Source organism: Indicator indicator, chromosome 29, assembly GCF_027791375.1.
Source record: "Indicator indicator isolate 239-I01 chromosome 29, UM_Iind_1.1, whole genome shotgun sequence".
Taxonomy (NCBI): Eukaryota; Metazoa; Chordata; class Aves; order Piciformes; family Indicatoridae; genus Indicator; species Indicator indicator.
This window is the reverse complement of record NC_072038.1, coordinates 12,528,845-12,544,156: the sequence shown is the minus strand read 5'-3', so window position 1 is coordinate 12,544,156 and position 15,312 is coordinate 12,528,845. Positions and strand designations below refer to the sequence as shown.

The following is a 15,312-nucleotide window of genomic DNA, read 5'->3' as shown; positions in this document are numbered from 1 at the left end:
CATCTCCTCCACACCAACTGTTTGCTTGTCTTCCCACCCAGCACAGCTGCCCTCACCCAGCCAGGCAGCCCCACCACCAGCAGATCCCCAACTGCAGCCCCAGGCACTTCAGCTGCTGTAGGCTGGGTGACTTATTTCAGGCTTCTGAAGGAAATCTGTTTCTCTCAGATGGTAACTCCATTTTTATCACACTTATGTATGCAAATAGATGTGTGTGAGATGTGTGTACATCTGTGTGTGGATGTGCACAACACTGGCAACCAGGATAAATGTGAATGGAATTGATAAGGAAGAACAGCAGATCAGATCAACCAGCCCAGGAAGGGCCCAGCAAGTGAGGTCTGACTGCTCCCTTCAATAATGGGTTACTGAAGAGCATCAGAAGAGGAGATGTGCCTGGGGACGTGAGCAGCTGGGCCAGCAGCTGCAGCAGTGCAGAGACACTGGAGGAGAGGGGCAGGCACTGTGCTCAGTGAGGGCAGAGCCAGGGGCCAAGGAGTGGAGATGAGCTCCTGCTTTTGGGAGAGGTCCTGAAGGAAAGAGATCCCAGTGGGGAAGGCTGTAAAGCAGTGGTTGAGCTCTGAGCTCCTAACACCCATGGACACTTGTTGTTCCAGATCTCTCACATTCCTTCCCACCTCCACTGGAAAAGGACTCTCAGAGCTCCTCCATCCCCATTATCCCATCCCCTGGATGCAGGGACAAACAAACTGGGGACCTGCTGGGTCTGCAGCAACAGTCAGCAGCAAAAGTGTGAGAAAAACGAATACAAACTAGGCAGCAAAGAGAGATTCTTCATCTAAAGCCTTCCAGCCATTACAGGTGGAGGGTTAGGGATCTCCTGAGCCAGAGGTTCCACTGCATTAGCCTTGGAAAACTGAGCGGCCTGCTCACACTTGCTTCAAGTTCCCTTGCTACCTGCAGAGCAAACCAAGGTCCACAGCTCTCCTCTCCAGGAAGAGACAGCCCACAGCTAGTGCCAGTCAGGTGGAGATTTAGCAAGAGCAGTGAAGCTGTGCTGAGTGCACAGCACCATTTAGGCTGGAGCAGCATCCAAAAGCTCTAGTTAGGAAGAGAGCTCCATCCTGCCAGGCACTGGGTGGACACCTCCAGCCATGCATGCCCTGTCCCAGGAGCCAGGCCAGGCTGCCTCCATACACCTCTGATTGGGCTCTCCTTGAAACTGCGCCTGGAGCTGCAGCATTTGCAGAGTGCAGCTCTTTGTTTACTCCACTGAGCTGGAACAGGAGAATTGCTTTGGTGTGTCCCTTGCGAAATGCAGGCCTTGCCAGCACCCCACAGGACAGAGCACAGAGGCTAATGATAAGGTATAAAAGACACCTTCATCCTCCAGGCTTTTGACAGGCTCATCAATTTCTGCCTGTCATAAAAGCTCTGATCTCAGCCTTGCAGGCTCCATAAATAGGACATTCACAGCTCAGACCTCTTGAACTACCTACAGAAAGTTGCTAGCTCCATCCAGCTACTCCAGGTGACATTTCCACCTTCCTTTCCATTTGGAGAGGGAACCAAGGGAAGGAGAAGAAAAGGAGGAGGTGGTGTACATCCACCTTCCTCCTGTTGTATCCTGCATCAGAAAGAAAATGGTATTTTCCTGGAGGCCACTGGCAGTTAGTCTGCTTTTGAGTCAGCCCTTCCTTCTGCTCTTTCTGATTGTGATATTTACAGGTTATTTTTGACAGCTTGTGCAAGCATCCTCAACAGTGCAGAAATGCCAAGCACCTAAAGCTGACACCAGATCCACACTGCCATTTACATGGTAACTAATCAGCTCTAAGAGAGGGATCATTAAGCTCATCATAGGCATCTTTAACAACCCTTTTTGGAGGCTGACAGAGGAATGAAAGCAAAGCCCAAGTTCAAATGATGTGCAAATTCCACCCTGTAAATAAGGAGGATAACCTTCTCTGCGGGCAGCAGGAGCTCAGGCTAACTGCTGCCCTTCCTCAGCAGCAGTGACCTTAGGTGAGGCACAAGGGAAAGGAGGCCACACAGAACACTTGTAACATTTCAGCATCACTGCAGTTTAACCTGGGAAGGCTTTTACTGGACAGCTTCCAGCTCTGCCAGGTCTTTGTTGCATCTTGGATTTGATTCCACAGCTGAAGACCTTCAAAATAACAAAGCCATGCAAAGGAAGAGTAGATTGACTCCTTGGCAGGAAGTCAATGTGCAAATGCTAATGAAATAATGTCAGTAAGCAGTGAGACTCCTCAAAGGTCAGCAGCTAGGTGGTGAAGAACCTCAGCACTGAGGTTGTTAACAATATTGCCCTTGAGGATTCTGACAGTTTCCATGCTCTAAGTTAAGATGTGATGACTGAACAGCCAAGCTCTCCAGAGCTCCATCTCCATCATTCTTCCTACCCCATTCTTGTCCATTTAGGAGCAGAACCAAAGGCAATGCCCTGTACTGAAACTGACTTCCACCTCCTCGCTGGGCCCACTGACACCAGTTGCAATATAGCAGGGCTGCAGTGTTTGTGCAGAGCTGGGGTAGATCCCATTCCCCCTTAGTGTGCTGCCCACTTGTCACCTTCCTTATCCCTCACACCTGTGAAAGAACTGCAAACTAAATCCTAACCTTCCATGAACCATGGGATCAACAACAACTTAATCTTCCTGTTCCAACACTTTAGCAAAGCAAAGCTCCAGAGAAACAAACCTCCAGCACTTCTCCCAGTCTGTGGGAAAGGGGCACACACCTGGGGCTTGGGAAGTGAGAACATGGCACCAATGTATCATGGCACAGCTCTGCAAACACTGCTAGGGAAAGCTGCTCATGAATAGCACAGAGAGTTCCAAGCTTCTGAGTGCTCTCCACAGCACCATGGTCTGTTTCCCAACATCTCTGCAGTCCTTGGAGAGGTGTAGCTGCAGATTTAATGAGCAATGCAAGCCATCTGTTATTGCCTCCAAGAGACAGCTGAGAAAAAAACAGCAACACCAGGAGTGCAAGAGATGGCAAAAGCTTGAACAAAATGGACCATCAGTAACAGGGTTCTCTGCAGCACTGCTGCACAAACAGCCCCCAGAAGAGCAGAGGACGTCTTCATTCTGCAGCTCTTGGAATATCCAAGGCAGAGTTAAACCTGGGCTAGAAGGATGCAACACAAGCCCAGGTCAACAGAGCTAGATCTGGTCACAAGCCTGTCTCACCAGCATGCTGACTCGCAGGAGCTGGTCCTGCAGGAGCCATGCTCCTTTCCCTCACACACTAGAAGAGATCCTTGGAGTTATGCAGATTTATGCAAACACAGCTGCTGCCTGCTTTACACTCAAGGCAAGCACTCCTGGCAGTGCTTCTCACCTGCTCAGTAGGGTTATAACCAACTACTCTGGGTGCTGGGCAGAGGACAGCCAAGCCCCTGGTCCCCAAGGTGTCTCAACAGAAAGCCAAGCCTGACACCAAATACATTTGTAGTTACCAGCTAGAGCAACTCAGCTCCATGAATCCCCTCAGCAGGCAGTCACAAATGCACTGCAGGGATGCAGGACACTCCCAGGTGTCTCTCTACTCAACAAATCATAAAACCATAGAGTCATCAAGGTTGGAAAAGCCCTCTGAGATCATCCAGGTGGCCACTAAACCACGTCCCCAAGTGCCATGGCCATGTGGATTTTTGCATGCCCCCAGGGATGGGGACTCCACCACCTCCTTGGTCAATACTTCGTCTGCAGAGTGAAGCTGAGGAGGAGGAGGATCTGCAGAGTGCCTAAGTGCTAGCTAAAGGTCAGACTACTGTTCTCCACCCTGTTGTGAGCCTATAATTCAGATCCAGGTCTAAATCACTTGGAACTGCAGGTGAAGCTTCAAAGCCTGTGTGTGAAGCTGAAAACATAAAGTCCTTTGTGTGGTTGAGGTTAATAAGTGTCTAGGTGTCACAAATTAGTCTTCTCTAGAACATGACCTGAGGACAGGGCTTGCTTTAGCTGCTGTCAGGTGCCTCACTGTCTCCTCTCAGTAGATGCCATCCAGCCTTACACATTTCAGTCTTGCATTAATATTTTCCCCTTCCACGAGAAGGCTTGGAGAAATTGCCCAAAATCCACTTAAATGCTTTGCGTTTCCTTCCACAGTCCCAGTTTTATTTGAACACAATATTAAATCTGGAGGGAGAGAAATAACTGGAGGTCCATAGTTTGCATGATGAGTTCTCTTTGGCCTACTTTATCCTGCACTGCTTTGTGGCAAGAACAGATGTAAAAGCTCCTTCAGCCTTAATCAAGACATACTATTACTGAGATAAGCAGAAGGCCAAGGAATAAGCCAGGGTTCAGAAAGAGAGAGGGCTGCATGAAATAAAGGGTTTATTCTAATCACCAGACTTCCCTGCCAGAGCTTAAGTCCATTACAAAGTTAAAGCCACCTTACTCTGCTGTGTGTTAGTGTAAACACAGAGAGTACAGCTGTAGTAATTTACTAATCAGAGGTATTTATTACCTGCTGGCCCTTCACGGCAGCACTGCATTATTTTGCAGTGATGTTAATGAGTTATTAATTTATACAAATGACTAATGCAGCCTACTCCCCTTTCCCAAGCAGATTAATGAAGTGCAGTTAAAGTGCAGGATGCTCTGCTATGGCTTTTCCACATCTTCCTAATGTTTAATAACAGGAGTTAAAAAGCACCCAGAAAAGAACTCAACAGCAAATTCTTCTTTTTTTTTCCCCAATGGCATTTTTAGGATGGAGTATTTCACAAAATCACAAACACCTGAAAGCCAAAACAATTCCAGTTCAGAACCTTAGGCACAGGTGTGGTAAATGGGGCCCAAAACACATCCAGGAGGAGCTGCATCCTTGCCTAACACAAAGCTCTCACTCAGATTAAATGCCCCCAGAACTCTCCCAGCCATCCTCCACCTGCCAAGCCCTAACTCCTGTCTCTCCCATACTGTGCTGATGTTAACATCCCTGCTGAAAGCCAAACCACTACACTCTTGTGCTCACAACTTCCTCACATCCCAGGGGATGGATGAACTGCTCCCTCACTTCTTCCCTTGTATGTTTGTTTGTTTGTTTTTTGTGTGTGTGTGCCTTGTTCTTCATCTGGGGAAAACTTCTTCCCCCTGCAGAGGGATAAGCACTGAAATGCAGGCTGTGTGCTGGCTCTCTGGGCACAGCCCTGAGCCCTGATACTCCAAGTGCTGCATTTCCCAAGAGCCTGAGCAGCCATTCTGCTGTTGCCTACATCTTCAAACATCAGTGAAAGCTACTTGAGGGGACAACTGCTGCTGGACAGACTGAAGGCAGACAGTGGCCACCACTGGTAACACTGAAGTAAAACTAATCTTCGATTTCCATTGCTCTCATGTGAGCTACAACTAATGCCAGCTGGCATCTAAACACAGCAAAGCTTTCTTCAAGCACACACATTTCAGACCACACTCTTACTGTGCTGTACAACAGCATCAACAACACATCAACAACAACAACAAAAAAACCCTCTGAAGATCACTCCCACTCCAGAACAGCCAAGATCAGTGTCTCCAAGAGTACTAAATAATAGGATACTGCTAACACCAACCACCAAGATAGTTAAAACCATTACAAATCCATATCTCTGAGGAACTTAACAATCTATATGTTCAGTCAACTTAAAAGATCTAGGAGCAGGGTTTAGTGGATTAGTAACAACAGACCATTAATCTCTGCAGCCTCAATTTTAATCCAGCAATGACCAAAGTGATTGAAAATCAGGCTGCCCACATGACTGGTAAAGCTGCTGGGCAGGGCTCTCTCCCTCACCTGCATGCCAGCAGCAGAGGTCACAGTGTGCCTCTAATGGGACTGTGTACCAAGAGCCTTCTGCTTAACACTTCACCAAACCCAGCAGCTCTGGCAGAGTAATTCCAGTGCACACTTCCCCTGTGAAGCCAGAGCTGATTTGAAGGTTGTGCTGCACACTTTCCTTCAGCCTAGATTAGCAACAGTTGCTTTCTGCCTGGCTAAATACCCAGCCCGGGCTTGTGCAAAACAAACACTTCTTTGTTTCTACCTAGGAGTTTAAAGAAGCGTGTAGGAACTGATGACTGTCATTGCCAGCAAATGCCACAAGATTATTTCTGTGCAGTTTATATAATATCAGTGAAAGTTCTGCCCAAGCCACTTCAGGAGTTTGGAAAAGGAGGCAGCAGTTACTATGTCACACACTGCTTTGAGCCACTGCTCCTGTCTTTACCACACAAAGCACTCCGATTCTTTTACCTGGATAAAAAGCTACTTCCTACAGAACTGTATCAATTAATCAGAGATCAGGAAGATTCCTGCTGAGCTTAGCTGGGCTTTTCCAAAGGTTTTGCATTATTCATCTCTTACAGCACTGCTGCTCCTTGCTCCAGCAAAGCACTGCAGCACATCCTGCATCTAAGCTGGTTTGCACAATGCCATATTAAGACTTGGAATCATAGAATGGGGTCTGGATTAGAAGGGGCCCCCAAAGGTCATCCAGTCCAAGCCTCCACATCAGCAGGGACATCCTCCACTGGATCAGGTTGCCCAGAGCCCTATCCAGCCTCACCTTGAATATCTCCAGGGATGGAGCCTCAACCACCTCCTTGGGCAACCTGTTGAAGTGTTCCACTGCCCTCATGGTAAAGAACTCAGACAGAGTAAAACACTTCAGCACGCTCTTATGCTTTGCATTTTGCTCAGTCTCTGTATTCATGCATCACAACAAAGCCTGAAGAAGATGACTAAGTTTTCAGCTCATACTTCTGCTACCTGATGGTAATAAATCATATTATTTGTTGCTCTGTTTTGCATCCTGTTCCACAGTGAGTTAAATACCTGAGACTGCACAGCAAAGGCACAATTACAGCCTGGAGAAGATGAATTGTTAACAACTTGGCACTTGAGAGTGCCAGGGGGGGCTGCTGAAGATAAAAATTATGCATCTGCAGGTAACTTTAAATCCCACCTGCAATTACCAACTGCCACATAGCACCCTGAGGATCATTTGGGCAAATGAGAGAAGACTCTGGAGTCCTTGTAGACCTCTTTGCTTTCCAGCAGGCACAACAGCCCTGTACCAGGACATACCACTCTGAATATGGATGTGGGCAAAAACACCACAGATGGTGCAGCCAGGTGAGTGTGCTGGGAAACAAAGTGGGGAGCTACAGACATTATGGAGTTGCTGGAGGTCATGGTCATCCCAGCAGCACTTCCAACCATGCAGCTCTCCACAGTCACACACTCATCATCTCTCTCTCTCAGCATTAGCCAGGCACACTCTGTAGGAGTCCTGCTCTGCCAGCCTTTCTACCCATGGGGAAAGAGAAAATTCCATCCTGCTGACTATTCCTGAAGCAGAGCTGGGCACTATGTAGCTAACAGGAGGAAAGAACCTAAATTGGGAACAACCCACAAAACTGCCAAGAGGATGATTGCTCAAAAAACATTTTTCCCTCTAAATCCATCTTCCTAAACACTACTTCCAAAAGCTGGAGATGTCAACACATTCAGAGAAGGGGAGAAAAGGAGAAGGTTGCTTAGCCTCTTCCTGCATGTTTGTGCTCAGGAGCCTCTTGGGCAGTCAGTGCACAACTGGATCTGTTCCATACTTCAAAGCCAGGTGACAAGGATACAACCCTGAGCTTGATCAAGTTAAGCACCACTGATAAAGGGGGGAAGGAAAAGTGTCAAAACGAAGAGATAACAGTATGGATAATTTCTTCTCTCTGTACTTATTTTAGTATCCTGTTAAAAAGTGCATTCTAATGAGTTATTTGTGAATGCCAGCTGCTGTGGTATTTTTTTTTTTTGGCAATGATATTACACAAGATAAAACTGTGGGGCATTTAAGTTGAATGCTGATACCACTACAGAAACACAATGGTACAGATCTGCTCCTTCAACCAGAAATGTTTGGGGATGGGAATAAATACATCAAACAATGAAAGCCTGCATTGTCTTCAGCTCTGCCCACTGCTTTCAGCACAGTGTGCATGTGGGAACTGATCAGCTGCCATTTTCCACGATGAACAAAAGACAATGGAGGATTTGAGGGCTGTAGCCCTGGGTAGGCTGTACCTGGCACTCCACAGCAGCACACAGACCTCTGAAAGCCATCTAAAGCTTTTCTCATTGCCAAGCTTTTAAGGTTTTGCCATTTGTAAGGCCCAAATCTCACTGAGACTAAAGCCATTGACAACATTCTTGGGGTTCCAAGGCTTTTCATGGTGGCTGGAAATGCAGGTTTCCTCATGCCTGCTGTCAGCTGCTAAGCACTACAGCAAAATGTGTTTAAGGGTCGTTTGGATGTGGTGCTTGGGGATATGGTTTAGGGGTGAACCTTGTAGAGTAGGGTCAATGGTTGGACTTGGTCATCCTGAAGGTCTTTTCCTACCTGAATGATTCTGTGGTTTCCCACACTGACAACTAAGTTTACCTCTTATGGGTACCCATGTTGGCTGTAACTGTCAGCTCATTCTGACTGCTGCTTGAGCTAGCATTGAGATGCTGATGAACCAGTTCTAGATATTCCTCTATTAATAGCCCAGATGGGTCAGTCACCAACCTCAGCACTTGCCATGCTGAGTTTAGCCATAAACAATCAGTAATGATGATAAACAGCAGCTCCCTCAGCTCAGTTACAACCTTTCAACCAGGAAAGCAAATGCTACTCTGACCAAGAGCAGCAAACAGGCAAACCAGCAGCCTAGGCTAAGCAGAAATCCCTTCTGCATTGGTGTGCAAAGAATATTCATGATGCAAGTGGAAAACCAATTCAACCCTTGCTGAATTTAAAATCTGGCTGCTGTAGATTTTGAAACTGAAACCTTTCTGAGAATATCAGCAGCAGAACTTCTCTGTAACATCAGGTGTATCTCGAGTGCTTAAAGATAACTTCGGACTGAGAGTGCTTATGTGAGCTGAGGTTTTATTCCTGCTTTCACTAACGTGGTTTTGGAACCTTGGTGTCTAGTTCAGCTGCATCAGCAGTGACCAAGTCCATGAGGCGAATGGGTCCCTATGAAATCTAGGTTATCTTCACCACTGAGATGTGGGAAAGAATAGCAGCCATTATCAGCTCCCTGGATGGAAAACAGCTCAGCATAAGATGTGCAAAACTATTCATAAACCTTCCCTTCTCTTACCTTTACATAAGCCAGAATCTGTGTGTTGTGTTGGCACTTCAGCGCCTAGCTGGTCACGCTCTAGCTGCAAAACCAGCCACCAAAATAGAACGATGAAAAATGCAGGCCACAAGAGCCCACCCCTGCAGCAGGCATTTATAGGAGGCTGCAAGGCTATTTCCATAGCATTTGAAAGCACGAACACCTTCACACCCTTAGGAAAGGCAGCAACATCTCTGAAGTGAGAAAGCATCCAAGTGCTGGGGAACTGAGAGTCTTCAGATCCAGCATATGGCCTCCATCCTGTGTTTGAGTGTGAGCAGGAGGGTTGGAGCCACGTGGATTTTCAGTGACATCAACAAACTCCATGCAGGCATGAAGGTTTGCCCACACACATGAAGCTGTGTTGATAGGACAAGGCATGAGAGCACACCTTGTGGACTAGATCCCAAAAGCAGGATGGCAAACCTTCCTGTATGTGCCCAGTGAGTCCTTTCTCCCTATATACTTACACATAGATATGCAATATGCTGTGAACAATTCCTTCTCCTTGGATATCACATTTCTTACTTAAAAGTGCCAGAAAAAGCTATTTTGAGAATGATTAACTTGCTGTCAGCATTTTTTGTCCAACCATAACAATGAACCACTGACTATTAGCTACTAATGGACATCAGAGCCTTGATATTCTTCTCTTCTACAAGACTACCTCAGCTTGAATTATATCAGGTTGAATAATGCTAAGAGAAGAAGAATTATCAGACCTTACAGACCATCATTCAACAGATAATTCAAGCCCTGGCATAATTTAGAGTTCCTACAGGACAGCTCTGTGTTATGCCAGGTAATAACAGCTCAGAGACTGCAGAAGCAACAAGACAGAAGATGAAGTGCAACTAGGCTCCACACACACCCCTGGCCCTCAATGCCAGGAGATGCTCCATCAGATGCTCCATACACACTGGAATTCCTTGACAGACAGCAGGCTTTTATAGCATCTTGGCTGTTCATAATGCATGAGTTATGAGCTCTGTGTGCTGCCAAGCAGGCTGAAGAAGTCACATCACAAAAGATACCTGCCCCTGTGTGACTGGAGGATGATGGCAAAGCATGAAGGGAGCTGCAGGGATTGTGTGAATTTAATCCATATTAGCTCCAATAAGCCAAAGAAATGAGAGCTAATACATCAACTCATAGGAAGCCACAAAGATGTTGAACATGCAGGTTCTATAAATCCTATTGTGATGGATTAGCAGAAAACATACACAGAAACCCTCTTAGGCAATGTCCACAACAGCAGCATTTTCTTATTTAAATGAAGTGCCCTGCAAGGGTTTGCACACAGCATCCTGATGCTTTTCTGGAAATTGATGGCTAATATTTAAAATCATCCCCAAACTGCTGATGGTTTATGCAAATATCTCTGCAAGCAAAGGTGGCAGCCATTATGGGATGCACAACATCCCACCTGAGAGCAATGATGCTAACTCATCTTTGGTGGTATTGCTATCCAGGAAGGAAATTCTGGACATCCTACCAACAGCTGTTATCCTCTTTCCATAGGAACAGCTTAATCCCTGTGCCATGATTATCTCCATGTTCAAAGCAACAACAACCAGAGAGGCCTTATGTGTCAGCACTCCATCCACAGGACATCTTTCCTGCCACTGCCCTTCTAGGCTGTAGCAACATTGAAAGGAGCACAACCTTCAAAGTCATAACAAAACCCATGACTCTATTTCCTGAGAGTATGCAAAGGAGTTTACTCAAAGGAGTAAACATGACTCTGAAGGAAAGAGAGGGCTTTCAATCCTTTCTAAAGGATGGAAATTGGTTTCGTGGTCCTTCAGCCTGTTCCTACTTCTCATCTGAATCTGCACAAAGAGACTAGATTCTGTTTTCAAACACAGTCTCAAGAAGTAAACCCCTTAATTCAGTATGCCAGGAAAGCAAAAACATTCAGTTTACAAAGTTCACAGGAAATTGTTTTGCCAAACACAAGGGCCAGTAATTAAAAATAAATAAATAAAACCATATATCCCTAAATCTCAGCATCATTTCTTCCAAAGCAAGCAATCCTACACACAGGTAGCAGACTCCTAAAAAAACCTTAAGTATAAAGTATTTTGAAACTATATATGCCTCCTTTTAATAGAGGAAATCACTTCCAATAGACTGAAGTCTCACAAAAATTCCTGAACCTGAGAGGCACCAAAAAGCCAACTGTGTAACTTCAGTGCTTGATTCAAATAGGAAACACAGCCTGAGTGCTACATTCAGCATGACTTCAATGTCACCCAGCAAAAGACAATGCAGCATAACATGGAACCTGTGTTTAATTACTGATCAACTAACTCAACGGTCCCTTCCTTTCAGTGCCTGACATCATGCCTTGGAGCAGCAGCACTTAATAGGCCCTAATCCAAACAGCCACTGGAATTAGGAAGAGGGCTCCCGGGTTTATATGACATGGAACTGAGCGACTGCTAATGTTCAGCCAGGATCCACGCACACAAGACCTGCCTTGTACCTCCGCTGATGGAAAAACTGACTTAGAGAGAAGGACAAAATGATGCTCCCAGACTGCTTAATTCACAGTTCTGTCATCTGCAGCTGCGTGCTCAACCAGTGGGTTTTGGACGTGATACATTGAATGAATGACCAGTGCTGAAGGGCTGAAAATGCAGCTTCTGGAACCCAGTGTAGAGGCAAACCCTAACCAGCTGTGCTACACCTCCTATTACTCACACTGCCACCCAGATATCCCAGCTAGATCAAACCCTAGTGTAAAAAGGATGACAGAGGAAAGATAGGAAGCACTATTGCCAGTCAGATATCTACACATCTTAATCCTTTTACCAAGATGTCAAACACTGGGGACTCCTGAGGAAAATTTAAATCCCTAGGAAGGGAAAAAAAAAAGGCAAGAAAGGCTAAAGCAGGCAGACTTCCTGGAAGGGGTTAAAATATCTGAAACCACAGCTTTAGCCATGCAGAAAAACATCCCACCAGTCACTCATTCACTTTATTCCGCTAAACAAAGCCGCCGAGCCGGAGCGAAAGCAGAGATGGCCATCGGTGTGCGCCGGTGCTAGAGGGAGGCGGCGAGCCAGGACCGCGCGGCAGGACTGAGCCCGCTGCCGGCTGCCATGTCTGGGCTCCTATGTCTGAGGAAAGCAGGAGAGGAGATCAGGAAAGTGGCAGCCAAATGTGTGCCATAAGGAGCTGCACAGTATGGGACAGCTTCTCTCTGGCTCAGGATGTTACTGTCAGAATGGGCAGGAACGCCACGAGCTTCATTTCTCCATTCTCACTGTGGTGCTTGAAGTGCCTCCTCTGAGGAGAGCTGGACAGGTGGCACCTCACGCTGAGCTAAATAGAGAAGTATGAGATTTAAATGACAAGAGGCAGCAGGTTTTGCTGTTCTGAAGACTGAGGGAGGGAATTACTCTGATGGTACCAATGGACACATGTGGAAGGTCAGGCTGAGGTACTGCCAGTGTCACCTGGGAGCCTGGCAGTGGACAGTGCCGCTCTGTGGGGATAAAAGGAGGGCTGATGTCCCCCGCGGGCTGACAGTAACCCTGTTTGCTCCAGAATATGGAAGTTTTGGGGCAGACACAGGCAATACAAATTAAACACCAAGCCCCAGCCGTTGGTGTCGGTGCCACCAGTGCAAGGGTGGCTCAATCAGGAAGTGCTGCAGAAGGTGCAATGGGCACAGGCACTGCCAGGATGCTGCTGGCTGGGGGCCATGGCTGCTAGATGGCCCAGGCCAATCTCTACATAGTCCCAAGGGAGCTTGGAGCTCTCTATCCCTAACCATCTCCAGGCTGGACACCAGGATGTCCTCCAGGATCTCCTGCCTCCCATCAGCAGTGCTGCCTGCGTTCCCATTTCCAGACTTACACAATGGCTGGAGGGCAGAGGCAGCCTGCAGAGAAGGGGCACAGCAGGAGAGGCTGGCAGTCTGCATCCCCCTGGGGCTCCCTGAAGTGTCCCAAACTAGAAAAACAGCCACCTCCCTGCTCATGCCTCCTGCAAGGCGATGATTCCAGAATGACTGACATGACAAACGAGCACGGCAGCCAGGGCTCCTGCAGCAGAAGGCAGTGTTTTCCCCGAGAATAAATTGTTCCCATGCCTTACGCCACACACCCGGCCGTGCCTACTCATTAATTGGACAAGCTCTGGTGACAACTGAAATCACCGACTGCTGCATACAGGAGGGGAGAGAGCTCCGCAAGCGTAAACCGAGCCGCCTCAGGCTGGAGTCCTAGCCTCCAAGGAGTCCTCTGAACGCGGCTGCTGTTTATTTAAACTCATTTTCAGGGTATAGCCATAGCAAAGCCCCTCTGAAAAGCTGAGGCACCGCTCTTCAGCGGTTCCCCTCCCTTTGCAGACCCCGAGCCGTGGCACAAGCGCACTACAGCCCTGTCAAGAAACCGCAGCCCTTTGGAGAGCTGCGGATCGGCTGAGTTTAGGAACTTCGAGAGCTATGAAATCCCGGGATTCCCAGAGTGGTGTGACTAAAACCACTGGCAGGTACATTAGGAATGCCACACATCTGTGATCAGCACACTGAGGCACTCACTGCAGCCACTGGATCACAATTACTGCCCAGATACTGGAGCTGAGGGGGGGGCAGCATCGCTTTTTTCCCTTTCTGTTACGACTCACTCAAAACACATCACTCGTGGATTTTTCAACTGCTATTTTGATGTGGGTCTCACTGTACCTCCTGCCCCTTGCTATGGAGAAGCCTGCGGGACCCTGTGTGGTATTTCCCTCCCCTGCCCTTTTGCGTACCTGAAATGCAGACGATGAAATTCGCTTGCAGAAGAAAAAGCACCTCCCAAACAATTTCCATCCTCTGATTCTCATGCCAAGTGCATCCCTCGGCGAAAAAAAATAACAAAGATCAATATCGCAGCTTGAACGATCCCAGCAAATTCCCGTTCGGACCCGCAGCCGGTATTCCCCAGATGTGCTGACAACTCATGTCCGAGCGCTGCCTCCGAGATCCCTTCCTTCGCCCTCCAAAAACACCACGCAGCCAAGTGCCGGCGCCGGGCTCTTCCTCCACGAGCGAGAACCAAATCCACCAGATTTCCCCACACGACATAGAAAGCAGCCCCCCGCCGCTCCTCTCCGCAGCCTCCGTGCCAGGGCGGCGGGCGCCGAGCAGCCCCCAACTCCGCAGGTCTCGGCGGCGCAGTGCCGAGGGGGCCGGCGGCGGCTGAAGGAGGGGGGGGGGGGTCCTCTGCTGCTCCTGCTGCTGCTACAAAAGGAGCGGAAAGAGATTAGCCCCGTGCACCTCCCCCGCCACGCAGCCACCCCCGCACCCGCGCTGCTGCCGGGGCTCCGCAGTCTCCGGCGCTCCCCGGGATTTCCGCCAGCCGACTGCAGGGGTCCTTCGTGCCCCGCGCACCGAGCGGCCCGGCTCCGCCGCACCGGCCCCACGGCGCCCGGCGATGGGGGAGCTGCATCGCACCGGCGCTGCTGTCTGTGGGGACAATTCCTCCACCCCCCCCCGCAAAGAAAACCCCAAAGCTGAGCTGCAGAAGCAGGGAAGCTGCAAACGGCCGGGGCTGCGGGCATGGCCGGGGCGGGGAGCGCCGCTACCGATCAACTTATTGAAAGAAGGAAAACAGCCCCGAACTTGAGGCGCGGGGCTGCGGCCCAGAGTTAGTCGAGTGCCTGAGCTGTACTGCTCACGGCAGCCTCCGCCCGCGGCACTTCTTCATAGACACCCCCCCATACACATCCCCCCAAAAAAACCCAAAACCAACCATCCACCCCCCCAAACCAAAGCACGGCAGTGCCGCTGTCGGGGCAATCTCCTACTTACCCCCGAATCCTCCTGCTGTTTATTTTCTCAGCTCATGGGCTCTGCCTCTCTGCCCGCAGCCCCCCACACAAATCGAGGTCAGGCTCCCTGCCGCTGGCATCAGCCCCTCACCTCAGCTGTGAGCAAGTGCCATAGCCCGCGGCTCTGCCCTCTCTCCTCCGCCGGTTCCCGCTATTTCGCCATTTCCCGCAGCCAGAGCCGGTGCTGCGGGGTGCCGGGGGCCGGCGGGCGGCAGCGCCGGGCGCGGCGGGGCTGGGCGCGGCGGCGCGCACGGGCGGAGGCGGGGGGGGGCTCCGCCGCGGAGGCGGCGCCTGGGCGGGGGCGGCGGAGCCGCGGAGAGCGGAGTCTGCGGCTGGG

General features: G+C 49.1%; 1 protein-coding gene across 1 annotated transcript in view; it reads right to left on the bottom strand.

The window, feature by feature from the left end:
* Positions 1 to 13,974, bottom strand: part of CA10 (carbonic anhydrase 10) — a 131,047-nt gene extending 117,073 nt beyond the window's left edge. Inside the window, exon 1 of the mRNA XM_054393949.1 lies at positions 13,914 to 13,974. Coding sequence (XP_054249924.1) covers positions 13,914 to 13,974 — 61 coding nt within the window. The remainder of the gene's footprint in view (positions 1 to 13,913) is intronic.
* Positions 13,975 to 15,312: the final 1,338 nt, after the last annotated feature.